At 35.2% G+C, this 13,065-nt stretch overlaps 1 protein-coding gene across 1 annotated transcript; it reads right to left on the minus strand.

Annotated features, from left to right (window-relative positions):
* Positions 1-2,103: 2,103 nt before the first annotated feature.
* LOC128990967 (guanine nucleotide-binding protein subunit beta-like protein) lies at positions 2,104-12,027 on the minus strand. The gene is made up of 7 exons (XM_054413652.1): positions 11,837-12,027; positions 8,250-8,458; positions 7,455-7,565; positions 5,529-5,624; positions 4,599-4,709; positions 2,847-2,987; positions 2,104-2,314 (listed from the first exon to the last, which is right to left on the minus strand). Exons 1-7 carry the CDS (start codon positions 11,943-11,945, stop codon positions 2,135-2,137), a joined length of 957 nt encoding a protein of 318 aa, XP_054269627.1. The 5' UTR covers positions 11,946-12,027; the 3' UTR covers positions 2,104-2,134.
* Positions 12,028-13,065: the final 1,038 nt, after the last annotated feature.

Genomic DNA, 13,065 nt, shown 5'->3' on the forward strand with positions numbered 1-13,065 from the left:
TACTCCAAATTGGACAGGGGAACTATTTACAATAGCAGAAGTTAAGAATACAAAGCCTGTGACTTATATCTTGAAAGATGAAAATGGCAATATAATCAGGGGAGGCTTCTATACAGAGGAGTTGTTAAAGACCAAGTATAAGGACATGTATTTGGTAGAGAAGATAATTAGGAAAAAAGGTGATTCGTTGTATGTCAAATGGCTTGGGTTCCCAAGTACCGGTAGCCAGAACTCATGGATTTCCACTAAGGATGTCCAAGGGAGCACGTCATAAGCCGGGAGCATGCCCGAGTTCACGCACAAACCTCACATGATTTTGAAAATATACATGGGAATGGATGTGGATTTGAAATTTTAATAGAGTTTGAACATTTATATAGGCTTGTATTGGACGAGATCCAGGTCTTTTAAAAAAGTGGCCAAAAAATGAGCCATATTCCAGACGTGATTTTTAGTATTAACAAAAGTAGAAAATTTATATAGGGGTGTATAGGTCGAGAGCTGGATCTTTAAAAAAAGTGGCCAAAAAAAGCTCTTCCATTTTTTTCTCATTTTTCCCCTATAAAAAGTGCCCTAAAAGTGCCTCTAAAACGCCGAAAGTGGGGTCATATTGTCCTATTATATCTACTGACCTACCTTCCCTGATTGACAATATACTAATGTATTTTGTTTTGGTTGGTTCTATGTGTTACCAAATAGCATAAAAATATGATTTAAAACACAATATTTTCAGAAATTGTTCGGACCCCACAGATGTTTGTTAGACCTATTATTGAACACCCCTGTTACAAATCCTGCGGGCGCCCATGAATACATTGATGACTGATGGATTTGATCCCAGGACCTCTTGGATCAAGCCCCGCTCTTTCCATTTGACCAACTTGCTTACTACTGAATATTGTTTTAAGTGTGCTAAGGGGCCGTGGCTAAGCTAAGGGCCTATAGGTTTCAAAAGAAACATTAAAAATTTAAAATAAATTGCACATATTGTTTTTAATCATACAGATAGTTTAAGTCAATAATAATAATAAGTCCATAAATCATTTATTAGGCCAAATCAACAATTACATGCATTAGCCAAGTCAAATCAATACTTAATTGATAAAACATCTTGTTTGCCTGTTTTAATCGTAATTATTACAACTAGAGGTTGTCCCGTGGTCGAAAATCTCAACCAAAAATGTGTATTGCACCAACTCTCTATTTTCACCCCACGCTGTAAATAAAACACGTGATTGGAATTTCTTCCATGTTTTAAATTTATTTTATGTTTATATTTTGTCACCAGCATGTCATCACAAAGGCACATGTCAATTTTTTTTAAATATTTCCAATTTTCAATTCATGTTTCTGTACTAATTTTTGAGCCTATTTCAATAAAGAGGGATTCTGCACATCTTTAGACAAATATCTTTCTAACAGTATTATGTAGATTTTTTCCTGCAATGCACAGGAGCTGAGAAAAAATGTTTTCAAGAAACATGCTTGCCTATGCAGGACCGTCGCGTGGTTTATTGGTGCCTGGGGTGGGATTTTGTCAGGCCCCCCTAAACACACAATGAGTGATGCTCGTTATACAAATTTGCGTCGCTATCTGCGTTTTAATTCCCAACAACAGACACCCAAACGGATTGAATTACCTTCAAAAATACTAGTCAGGAATAAGGAAATAAATTTTTGATGAAAATCTTTTTTAATTGATGATAAGCAAATCCATACACAATTAATGTAAGACAAAATTGTAACCTATAAAAAGTATTGTTTATGTTATTAATTAATATAGAGCAAATTAAATCAATCCTCAAACCAAACCAACTATGAATAGAATATACAGAATAAAAGAAAACTAGGTTATCACATTTAGATATAATATCCTGAACATTTAAAGTAAATAACTCACAATCACTCATCAAACTAAGCTGACAGCTGAGACTGCCATAGGAGAGAGGAGTGGTTGTTGTTTTATATAAGCTATATAACAGAGCTATAACCCTGAACTCTTCTCCCGCTAGGCGATCTTTTCCAAATCAACGACATGGCTTTACCTTACACAGAATACTACATTCACTCAGGTCATGTCAGGAACAAAATAAAAATACGAAATGAAATATTAAAAGACATTTATTGTTGGAATTTATCGTGAGGAGACAGAGACCTGCCACACTCGGATGATGTTGTCAGAGTATCCAGCAAACAGAGTCTGACCATCAGTGGACCAGGCCAGGGACAGACACTGAGGTGGTTCAGCCTTGGATGTGTTGGAGGACACAACCTCTGGCTTCAACTCCTCTACCATGTCCTTGCTCTCCAGGTCCTGCACAACATAGGTTTGGAAGATTGGTCAAATATGTGTGTCACATGTAAAAGTAACTTGAGATTATTCATAGAAATCATCATTCCATCTTTTGTGTTGAAGTTGTTGCCACTGTTAGAAGTGTGCTGGTGTTAATTACTGAATTTCTTAACAAATTCAAACTGATAGGACAACTTATTACACGCTGCTGCCTTTTATGTGATATAAGTAACAAACACTATGAAAGAAGAACACTAGAAAAGTGTATCATTTATGCTAACAACTACTGTCAGGCCCATATCCGAACACTCATTGTTAAAATCATGTTTTATCAAGTTTATGCATCATCCAGTAGGTAGCTTTTGTTTTTGATAAAAATAATTGTTAGTCGACATGAATAATGTTATGAATGCAATCCAGATAACACTAGGATAAATTAAGTGGCCTACGTAAATGATAAAAAAAACGAACATTTTGATGACAATAATGAAGTAATAGTTTTTAAACTTGGGAACTTTAGGGAAATATCAAATCACACTGAAAAGACACATACCCAGATCTTGATGTAGGGCCCGAAGGCAGCACACAGCCAGTATCTGTTGGGACTGAAACACAGTGCGGTGATGATGTCGTTGTGGTCCAGAGTGTGGAGATGCTTGCCATCATTCAAGTCCCACAACATGGCCTTGCAGTCCTGCAAAAATAAAACGCTTGTTGAACATAACAGTACATCTACCTCACAAGTTAGTGTAGTTATAGTGACATGAATAGACCCAGATTAAGAAAAGTTGTAAAATGTTGTGCAAGTTCTTTTATACACTAACTATATTAGGTAAGACCCCCTTTAAAACAAGAACATATTTTATATCTTCAATTAAAGGATATTCCTCTTTTAGTTCAGGTTTAAGATTTGATAGGTAGATATTCATTGATAAAATGTAAGTTTATCTAGAGACCTTACTAATTTAACTTTTTTTAACATTTTAACAAATTTTTCTTTATGGATTGACAGGTATTACAAAAATGTCAAGAAGAACCTTTTATTAATTTATTTCAACTCTATTTAAGCCATTTTGAGATTTTTTATCAAGCCAAACTCGTTTTAGTATAGTGATCATCTCCCAAGGTCAAGAAGACAGTCATCATTGCCTAGCGGATTCACTGAAAATCCTGAATATCTTCCTCAGTCACGGAAACATCATCACTGCGGTTTCGTCAAAGTCCTGAATATCGCACAGCAATAATTGAAACATAATCATCTTCTTACGTTATCAACCATCTTCGGTGATCACGGTAAAGTTCTGACTGTCACCCTTGTAGACATAATTACCGTTTCCCACGGTTGTGTAGACATCATCGTAGTCTTCCTCGGTTACAGCAACCGTGACCTTCATGCCCACTCAAGGCAAAAGTGGTAACTTTACCATTACGCAATCTTCACAGAAGTGGCTGATATCATTATTGATTTTTCACAACAGGTTCTCGATACCGATACTGGCCAAGCATAGAGAATCCGGTGTTATAGAGAATCGTTATCGAGAATCCACACATTCCTACTTAGAATTGACTGTACCAACCGCATCTTTTCCTTGGAATTTTGTTAAGTTTTACTTTAATGCTATAATACACTAGTTCTCATCCAATGTGTAAACAACCCAGCTACTCCTAAACGACATGGTATATTAGGTGAGGTCAATACTTCAGCATGATAATATTTTTGTTGGGCATCACTCACCTTATTGAAGTCACGAGAACGTAGTCCTTGTCATGTCACAATCATACACAGTTCATTGCACATAAAAATATACAAAAATAAAAATAAAAATAAATCCAAATTTAAAATATCAGACAAAAGTTCTCAACACCGACGTTTCGCCGCACCAAAATCAACGTGCGGCGTTTTCAAGGTTATTCCTCTTCTCACGCAATCGTTGTGAGAGAAGAGGAATAACCTTGAAAACGCCGCACGTTGATTTTGGTGCGGCGAAACGTCGGTGTTGAGAACTTTTGTCTGATATTTTAAATTTGGATTTATTTTTATTTTTATTTTTGTATATTTTTATGTGCAATGAACTGTGTATGATTGTGACATGACAAGGACTACGTTCTCGTGACTTCAATAAGGTGAGTGATGTCCAACAAAAATATTATCATACTGAAACCCAGCTACTGTCAGTCCCATATCCGTACAATCATGATGTCATGTATAAGTAGTTATGCATCATTCAGTAGCTCCAAATCTAACTCATATATTAACATCCCTTAATCTAACATTTGTCTCAGTACATTGTAACCAGGTTGGTACCTTTCCGCCAGAAGCGCACAGAGAGCCATCAGGGGAGACTGTGACGGTGTTCAAGTACCCGGTGTGTCCGTAGTGGTTGATCTTCAGACGGCAGTTAGTCAGGTTCCAAACCTGTTCAATGTCATAAGTTGTATGTTAACAAATTGGTAAAACAAAAACATAAATAATAATTTTTCTAGACGATCAACTTAGGCCCTTAACACTAACCCCTAAAACTACTCCAGAAATTATTTCTTTAACCACACCTGAATTGACCCTTCTACTCCGCTTTGTTAACCCACAGATTTAAAATGTAACTAAGCACACTACAAATTTGCCTTGTGTTACACTATCATAATCCACTTCTTTATTTTTCACAAAATTGATACCTCTGTCAATTTACACTTCTTTCATCTGCATATCAAATCAACAGCTGATACTGTTGGCTACTGGTATCCTACCATGGACAAAATTAAGATCTATTAAAATTAAGATTTATAGTGTGCATTATAAAATGCAAAGCTAAAATAATTGTCCTAGACCAATGTTATAACTAAATGTAGAATGGTCTGAGAGTATATTTATACACATAAATTAAAGATCTCTTTTTAACTTAACTAATTATTTTCTCTGGAGTGGAGAGTTAAAATAAATTACTTTCCAGCTTTGTTACCGACTGAGATCAGCTGCTTCTCTTTTCAGGACAATTTATTTAATACCTGATGATGATAAAAGGCATGGTGTCCGGTTTCAAACCATATTTATAAATACAAATTGGTAATAGGTAAAATAGGTAACTTAAAATAAACAAGAACAAAATTTACTTGGGCATTACAATATTCATACTTTGCAATAGACGTAAAAATATAAAATAATTCAACATGGATTTTTATTAAAGCATTTAAAAGCTTAATTCAGCAGCCATGAGGAAGGTCATGGAACTAAAATTACCTTAACAACTTTGTCCCATCCTGCGGAGACGATGATAGGGTTGGAGTGGTTCGGAGAGAAGCGGACACAAGACACCCAATCACTGTGACCGTCATCCTGGAATATTGTCAAGTGATATTACCTACATTTGAGTTAATCTTGTTGAATCCATAATAAATTTAATAATTATTAGGCCTATACAAGAATTTGCAAGAAAATAAACTGTTCAATGTTTAAGCAAGTCTCATGTTTTTGGTTTTCTACTGTCAGGCCCATATCCGTACAATCATAAAACATCATGTTATTAAAAGTTAATGCATCATTCAGTATCAAACCAATCATATAAAAATATTTTATCATTCAAACATTGGACTTTATACTTGCTTCTTTGGTTGGTATCAGAATATTCAGAATCAAATTGTCTTTTTATTGGCAACCAATCCATGTTTTCATATGGAATCCACTTTCAGGCGTTTCCCCTTTGTAGTGTAGTGGAAATCTCAGAGGCTAGGTTCTTTATTTAGGGCCTAATCATGATATCTCCCCTACTTTAACTGTAGGCCTACATTAATCCTGCGCTTTGAACCTAATAAACTTAGGTAGGTAATTTTTTTATTGTTATACTTAAATCACAAATTGGCTGATTTCTCACAGATAATTTTGTTCTTCTTTTATTTGTTTTGTTGTATTTTGTGTCTGTCATATTATACGACTGAAAAAATGTTTATGTACTCAATTAAGCGTGTGTTGTCAGCTGATTTATGCTCTACCGTAAATAAATTAACTGAATTAGATTACTACTAAATGGTGAAGGCGAAACAAAATGTATACAAGTATGTTTCACCTGATAACAATGTTGATACAGAAACAATTGGAAGATGTTTTAATAATAAGTCTTTATTTGTAATATTTTAAATAAGTAAAGTTTCCTTTTGTTTAGTTAGCTTAAATTATCTGGAACTCCTTAGTTAATCACACAGCCGCCATTTTGTTATTTCACTTATTTTTTTGTCCCTTTAAATCTGACAATACTAACAATGTTAAGTTAGTTCAATACAATAAAAAAATTAAAAAAGTATATAAACATGTAATGCAGCTACTGTCAGTCCCATATCCGTAAAATCATGTGTAATCAACTATATCTTAGTTATGCATCATCCAGTAGCTATAAAGTACATTACAACTGAAAAGGTAAAAGAGATTACAAATTGTTTATTATAAGAAAATACCACAATCATTGATTGACTTATTTTTTTGCACCATTAATTAAACTTAGAACCATGATAAAAGATAGATAGGCCTGGCTATAAATAATAAATAGAAACATGGACTATAATACTATTAAATCACACTATAAAAAATACAATAAAACATGACTACAAGTCACAACTTGTAAATAGTTTTACAAATGTTAAATAGGCCTACCTAAGAAGTTGTGTATTTTAGTTTTACCCCAGTTTATTTTAGTTTATATTGACATAGCAAACACTAATTGTATTTGGTTGATTTGGCTGAATAAATTACTTATGACTTATGACTGGGATTCATCAAATATTTCTGCAACAACAATGTGATCTGATTCATTTAAATGAGATAAGAGTAGGGGGCCTAAGTACTATAGGAAACAATACCAGGTTAGTTTGAAAACAAAAAAGTAGGAATAAATGTATTTTAGCTACTGTCAGTCCCATATCCGTACAATCACTTAAAATCATTGTGAAAAATTATGCATCATACAGTAGCTTTAAAAAAAAAATAGTAACATAGTGTTTGAAGTGATTAGACCGCTCCGGAGTGAAACAGCTGATTTCAGCACTTAAGCTTTATCATTGTCTCACTCTAAAATGAGTAAATAGGTATAGGAAATGAGTAAATATAGTATATGTATTGTAGAGACTAAGTAATAGAACAATTCTTGTCACAAAATGAATGAAGTTTGACACTTACCTGGATGGTGTATTTACACTCGGCCAGGGTGTTCCACAACTTGATGGTCTTGTCTCGGCTGCCTGAGACGATCTGACGGTTGTCTACAGAGAAAGCCACGCTCAATACATCCTGTGGAACAAGAGCAATTAAGCTAGACCTACCCACCTCAGTTCAGTTTCTTGAAAAATATAGGGTAAAAAACGTTTATGCCTGCAGAGCATATTGTCAAAACGTTATACAAAATAATTATCTACAATAAAAATAATCTATGAAAATTATTTTGGTAGCCTACTTTAAACCTTCACAACCTAAAACACAATTTGGAAGTTCCAAATCAATTTTAAATTATATTGTTAACATCAGTTAATTAAGTTATTTCAACATCAGTCTTGTTGACTGGCTTGTAAAACCAAATTATTAAATACGAGAATCCCCTTAGTAGACAATTGACCCGACTGACAGCTCATTTGGTCGTCTTTTAGGTAGGGATGTGTGGAGCGGCCCAGCTGTGGAGGCCGCTGCAGGTGTACCAACTACTGTATCACACCAAGACCAGTAAGATTTGTATCTACATTTTAAGATCTGAAAATCACAATCACAACCAACTAAGAGAGGTTGTCGATGGAAGTTTGAGTCTAGCTGGGCCAAATTCATCAACAATTTAAAACCATTTTACCTGATATGATCTCATCCTCTTCATTTACATAAAAAAAATTAATAAAAAAAAGCTTCAGGCTCATTTTTACCATACGCCAATTTCTTCACAATATAAAAAAAGGTGTATAAAAAAAAGCTTCATGAGCCTTTTCCCACCTTGGTGTGATCTTCAAACCTCCTCGTGGTCTTTCCGGCCGCTAAATCCCACAGACGGAGGGTCTTGTCCCAGGAGCCAGAGAGGGCGTAGTTACCGTCAGAAGACAACACAACGTCACTGACAAAATGAGAGTGACCGTGCAGCCGCTTCTGAGGAGTTCCGTAGTTAGCCTCGTCACGGATCAATTTCCATACAATCAAGGTCTTGTCTGGAACAAACCATTTTGTAAGGACTAATGGTTAACCTCTTGAACACCAAAAGCGAGTACAATTGTTCACAGCATACACTGTTGGGGCCATAAGCAAATCATGATCTGTTTTTGTATATGAATAGTTCATAATTATCAAAATAACTACCAGATGTCATAGAATTTCCATGAAATGAAAGGGGGTCGGGGCCACCAGTAGATTGGCAATTTACTTCGTCGTCAGGCCACTAGACTGTCTTATTAATTAAATCGTTAATATCAGTTAAGTTATTTCAACATCAGTCCTGTTGTCCGGCTTGTAAAACCAAATTATTAAATACGAGAATCCCCTTAGTAGACAATTGACCTGACTGACAGCTCATTTAGTCGTCTTTTAAGTGGGGATGTGTGGAGCGGCACACCCAGCTGTGGAGGCCGCTGCAGGCGTACCAACTACTGTATCATGTAGCTGCGGTTTTAATTCCAACGATTTTCAGTTATCACAATTCAGCAGACTAGTGATGAGTGCTAATTAATTTTTTTATTACATGTAATTTTTTGTTTCTCAATCGATATTCTATTATATACAGTAGGCCTATCATGCTTAATGTTTCTGAACTATATGGAATGTGAGACCAAAGAATAAGCAACTGAAAGTAAAGAAATACAAAAAATATTTCATTTCATTTCATCGAGGATCGAAACCGGTCGCCTTTCAAGGTCAAAAGGATCACTTGACAGTAGGTAATTTCACCAGTACACGTATTGATCAGTGATTCGAAGGCTTAACTGAAATCAAAATGAAAAAATTGTGTACAGGTATATTATGACAGTAATTAATTGTTCCTTAGTTTGTTTAATTTACAACAATAAGACATAAGACATTTATTCATCATTTTTTACATATGAAATGCATAGATAGGTCAACATGTTGGTCAATACATCTTGTATTCAGTCTTGAGTAAATAGGCCTAATTGATTTTTTTTATTGGGGTTTTTAGGTGCTTCTGTTCCTACAAGACATTAGTCATGTTTTTAATTTTGTAAGGCGATTCCTTGAAAGTCTGGAAAGTTAAAGACATATAGGAGTGGTCTTATATAAAAAGCAATTACTCCGGGACGGCGGGGAAAATAGTGGAATACCAAAAGTGTCAATAAAAGGTTTAATATGACGTGAAATGTTCTCCGTAAGAATAGCATTGGAAGTCATAAACAGCTGATTTTTTATATCAGTACGGGTGATCATGCCTTATGTTCAAGCCAGTACTAAATATTAACATTTGGGTTAGGTACTTATTTGCCAGTTAACTCTAAAATTGCATCTTTTGTGATTTTCATAAAGAATATCACAGTTAGTTACTCCTACCACTAATACATGATTGACAAGCTAATGGGAGTTAAAGTATGTGTCAGATTGCTGATACAATTTTTCTTGACTATTGATGATGATGATAGAAAAGTCACTAATAAACCCAAAACATGGTAAAGTCAAATAGGCCTCTTCAATGGAATGAATTATAGTCTTAGGCAAGAGTCATAAAAATACTTATTTTAATACCTATAGTAGGCTAATATTAATCTATGCTTTCCAAATCTATAGTAATACAGTAGGCTACAGTACAGAACTCATTGACAAAAATTTGAAATACAAGATACAAGCAAAGTTTTCGTTACACGACATGGTATTTATTTATTTAAAGCCTAAAAGTAACATCATTAGAGTTTAGCGTATTGTTCCCGTTGCGAAAATGGGATCGGAAATGCTAAAATTCCTAGAAAGAAGAAGCATATTCGTAAACAATTAATTAATTCCCAATAAGGCATATGTTGGTTGATGAAATTCACTATGCCTATGGTAAAAAGGGATCGTCCGCAAATAAACACTACAAAAAAAATGTACAAAACAAAATTAAAATGAGGTAGGATTTTGTTATTGTTGCAATAGTAACGAAAAACATTGTTTACCACGGTTGTATGATAAATCATTAAAGAAATCTTTGAGTCAATTACCATTCTAAAGTTTGTTTAAACGTCATATTAACCAACAGTTAGCTTTAAAGACCAAATCCTAATTCTCGAATCTCAAAATTTAAATTAAAAACCTGTTCGATTAGTTGAGGTTACTGTACAAATAAATTAAGATATCGTACTTAATAATAAATAGTTTACTATTAAATTAAAACTTAATCTGGGCCGTACACTCTAGGTTTAATAATTTAGTGTGTTCTGATTAAATTCACAACCGTGAAAATATATGTTTAATTCCGCGTTTAATCTATCGAGCTGATGTCGCAAAACTAAAGGTTCGCGGCCGGAATTTTACCCCCTGATTTGTGACGTCACGTTTGCCCAGGGGTTAAATTCCAGGGCGATAAAATCCGCTACCCCTGTCTTGCTACTCACAGCACCCCTACCCCCAGCACTGCCAATAACCTGTATGACGGGGATCGAACCCGGGACCTCAGGAACTAAAGTCTCGTGCTCTAACCACTACGCCAGCTCGCTCCGCCAGTCGGTAATATAGTACGCGGCCGTATTTTTCCGCAAAACATACAGCAATATAGATTTTATCAAGCGCGCGCAATACTTATTGCCGACTTTACCCCCCCCCCCTAACTTTTCCCCCAGGTACATGATATTGATACTGTCGTGTCCGTTAAATTGTCCTCTAAGTTGGTGACATTATCGGTAATATGGTAGGCTTGTATATTTAAGACTACGCGGCCATATTTTTTTGCAAAACGTCCAGCAATATTTTAGCCTATCGGGCGCACGCAATACTTATTACCGATTTTACACCCCTAACTTTTCCCCCAGGTACATGATATTGATACTGTTGTGTCCGTTAAGTGTCCTCTATCTGATAACATTATCGGTAATTTGGTACGCGGCCGTATTTTCCCGCAAAACGGCCAGCAATAGATTTTATCGGGCGCCCTCACTACTTATTGCTGGAGTTATTGCCAGGTTCACACAAGCCTACATTATTATTTGACTCAAAGGGATTTTGACCTGCAGACGCTGTAGGCCTACTAACTTAGTTTTTTTGGGTAGGCCTACACTTCCATATCTGTTGGCACAAACAACCAATTGAGTAATATTGATTATTCGATTGTTTAATTCGATATATCGTTTATGTAGTTAGGTTAGGTTAACCTAACCAGCCAAAAAACATATCGAACAATCGAAATATCGATCGATATTGTCATTCGGTCGTTTGTGCCAACAGATATGGAAGTGTATCCGATTTTTTTACCAATCGGCACAAATATAAATTATTTCATCTACCCAACATTTGACTTCCAGCAACACTCCCTAAAACATTACTTATAGGCCTAATGAGTCAACAGACATAGCGTGCATTTGAGAGGTTAGGCTAGCCCTATAACTAGAACTTACCTCGCGAACAAGACAAAATCATGTCAGGGTACTTGGGGTTGGTGGCAATTTGGGTAACCCAGTCACTGTGACCCCGCAAGGTTCCTCTGATTTGCAAAGTTTCTGACATCTTCAAGAAAATTTACTTCGTATAGAGCTAAATTCTTGTCCACGTTGCCAGCCGACTCGCCGAAAAGGAAGATTGCCGAGAGAGAAAGAAGGCAGAGGCAGGAGGAAGAAAGAAGAACAAGAAAACAATTGTCAGAATAGCCACTCTGACGAAATAAATTGGTTACTATCAACAAAATGGTAATATTATGTTTCAATAGCCTTTGTCATTGATTTAATATTCTCCTTATAATTTCTTCGTTGTTCAGCTATCAACAGTTTGAATATAAGCATAGATAAAACATACTCCCATATAAGTGTCTGATTTTTAGAGGGGCGTATTGTTCTTTTTGGTACTTTCCTGTTAAAGGGAACATTTATTATTATCGATGATTTTTTTCTCGATATATCGATGTTTTGGTTTTCCGATCCATTACAAATTGACAACAACTAACTGATGTTGTTCAGGCTAAAATAGTCTATTATATGGAAGAAATGAAACTGTTTCTAAGCTAACCTAACATAACCAACCAAACTTGCAGTACCATTAAAAAATTCCGTTTGGGTTTGAATACAAAAGGCAAGTTATAAACACGGAATTTTTAAATGTTACAGCAAGTTTGGTTAGTTATGTTAGGTTATTTTCTTTTTTAGAACAGTTTCATTTCATTAATGTTTGTTGATACTGAACAATATTTTTCGTAGTTGTCAACTGATATGTTTCAATTTGTTAATATCGATATATCGAGAAAAAAATCATCGATAATAATGAATGTTCCCTTTAACAGGAAATCACCCATAAGGGTAAAAGAAATAATAGTGCTGCACCCTGTTGGTAATCCTTGTAGCTTTAATGCTATTGAACATCATAGAACAGAACCAACTTGTAATTGAAACAGCTGTTAAGATTCATTAATTTCATTTAAATATGAGTACTCTAGTACTCATAAGGTTAACATGGGAAACTCCAGAGCCACTGGGGCGGAGCCCGAGAGTCCGATCAGAATAAAAACAGCTTAGTTTTCCTATTTAATGCCTAAAGAATCAGTGTACCAAATTTCAGCCTCCTAGGTAAATGGGAAGTAAGAGAATTAGTGATGAGTGAGTGAGTCAGTTAGTCCAGTCAGTGAGTCAGTGAGGGC

Source organism: Macrosteles quadrilineatus, unplaced genomic scaffold (assembly GCF_028750875.1).
Source record: "Macrosteles quadrilineatus isolate MER2022 unplaced genomic scaffold, UCM_ALF_1.0 Scaffold_3__2_contigs__length_128488019, whole genome shotgun sequence".
NCBI classification, from domain to species: domain Eukaryota; kingdom Metazoa; phylum Arthropoda; class Insecta; order Hemiptera; family Cicadellidae; genus Macrosteles; species Macrosteles quadrilineatus.

What these genes read in the sequence shown, in the direction of transcription:
- LOC128990967 (XM_054413652.1), bottom strand. Translation starts at nt 11,945, where the DNA reads ATGTCAGAAACTTTGCAAATCAGAGGAACCTTGCGGGGTCACAGTGAC. An exon ending in GATGGGACAAAGTTGTTAAG is followed by an intron (nt 4,710 to 5,528) that starts GTAATTTTAGTT and finishes GACATTGAACAG; the next exon opens with GTTTGGAACCTGACTAACTG. An exon ending in TGTGCGCTTCTGGCGGAAAG is followed by an intron (nt 2,988 to 4,598) that starts GTACCAACCTGG and finishes TTATTTTTGCAG; the next exon opens with GACTGCAAGGCCATGTTGTG.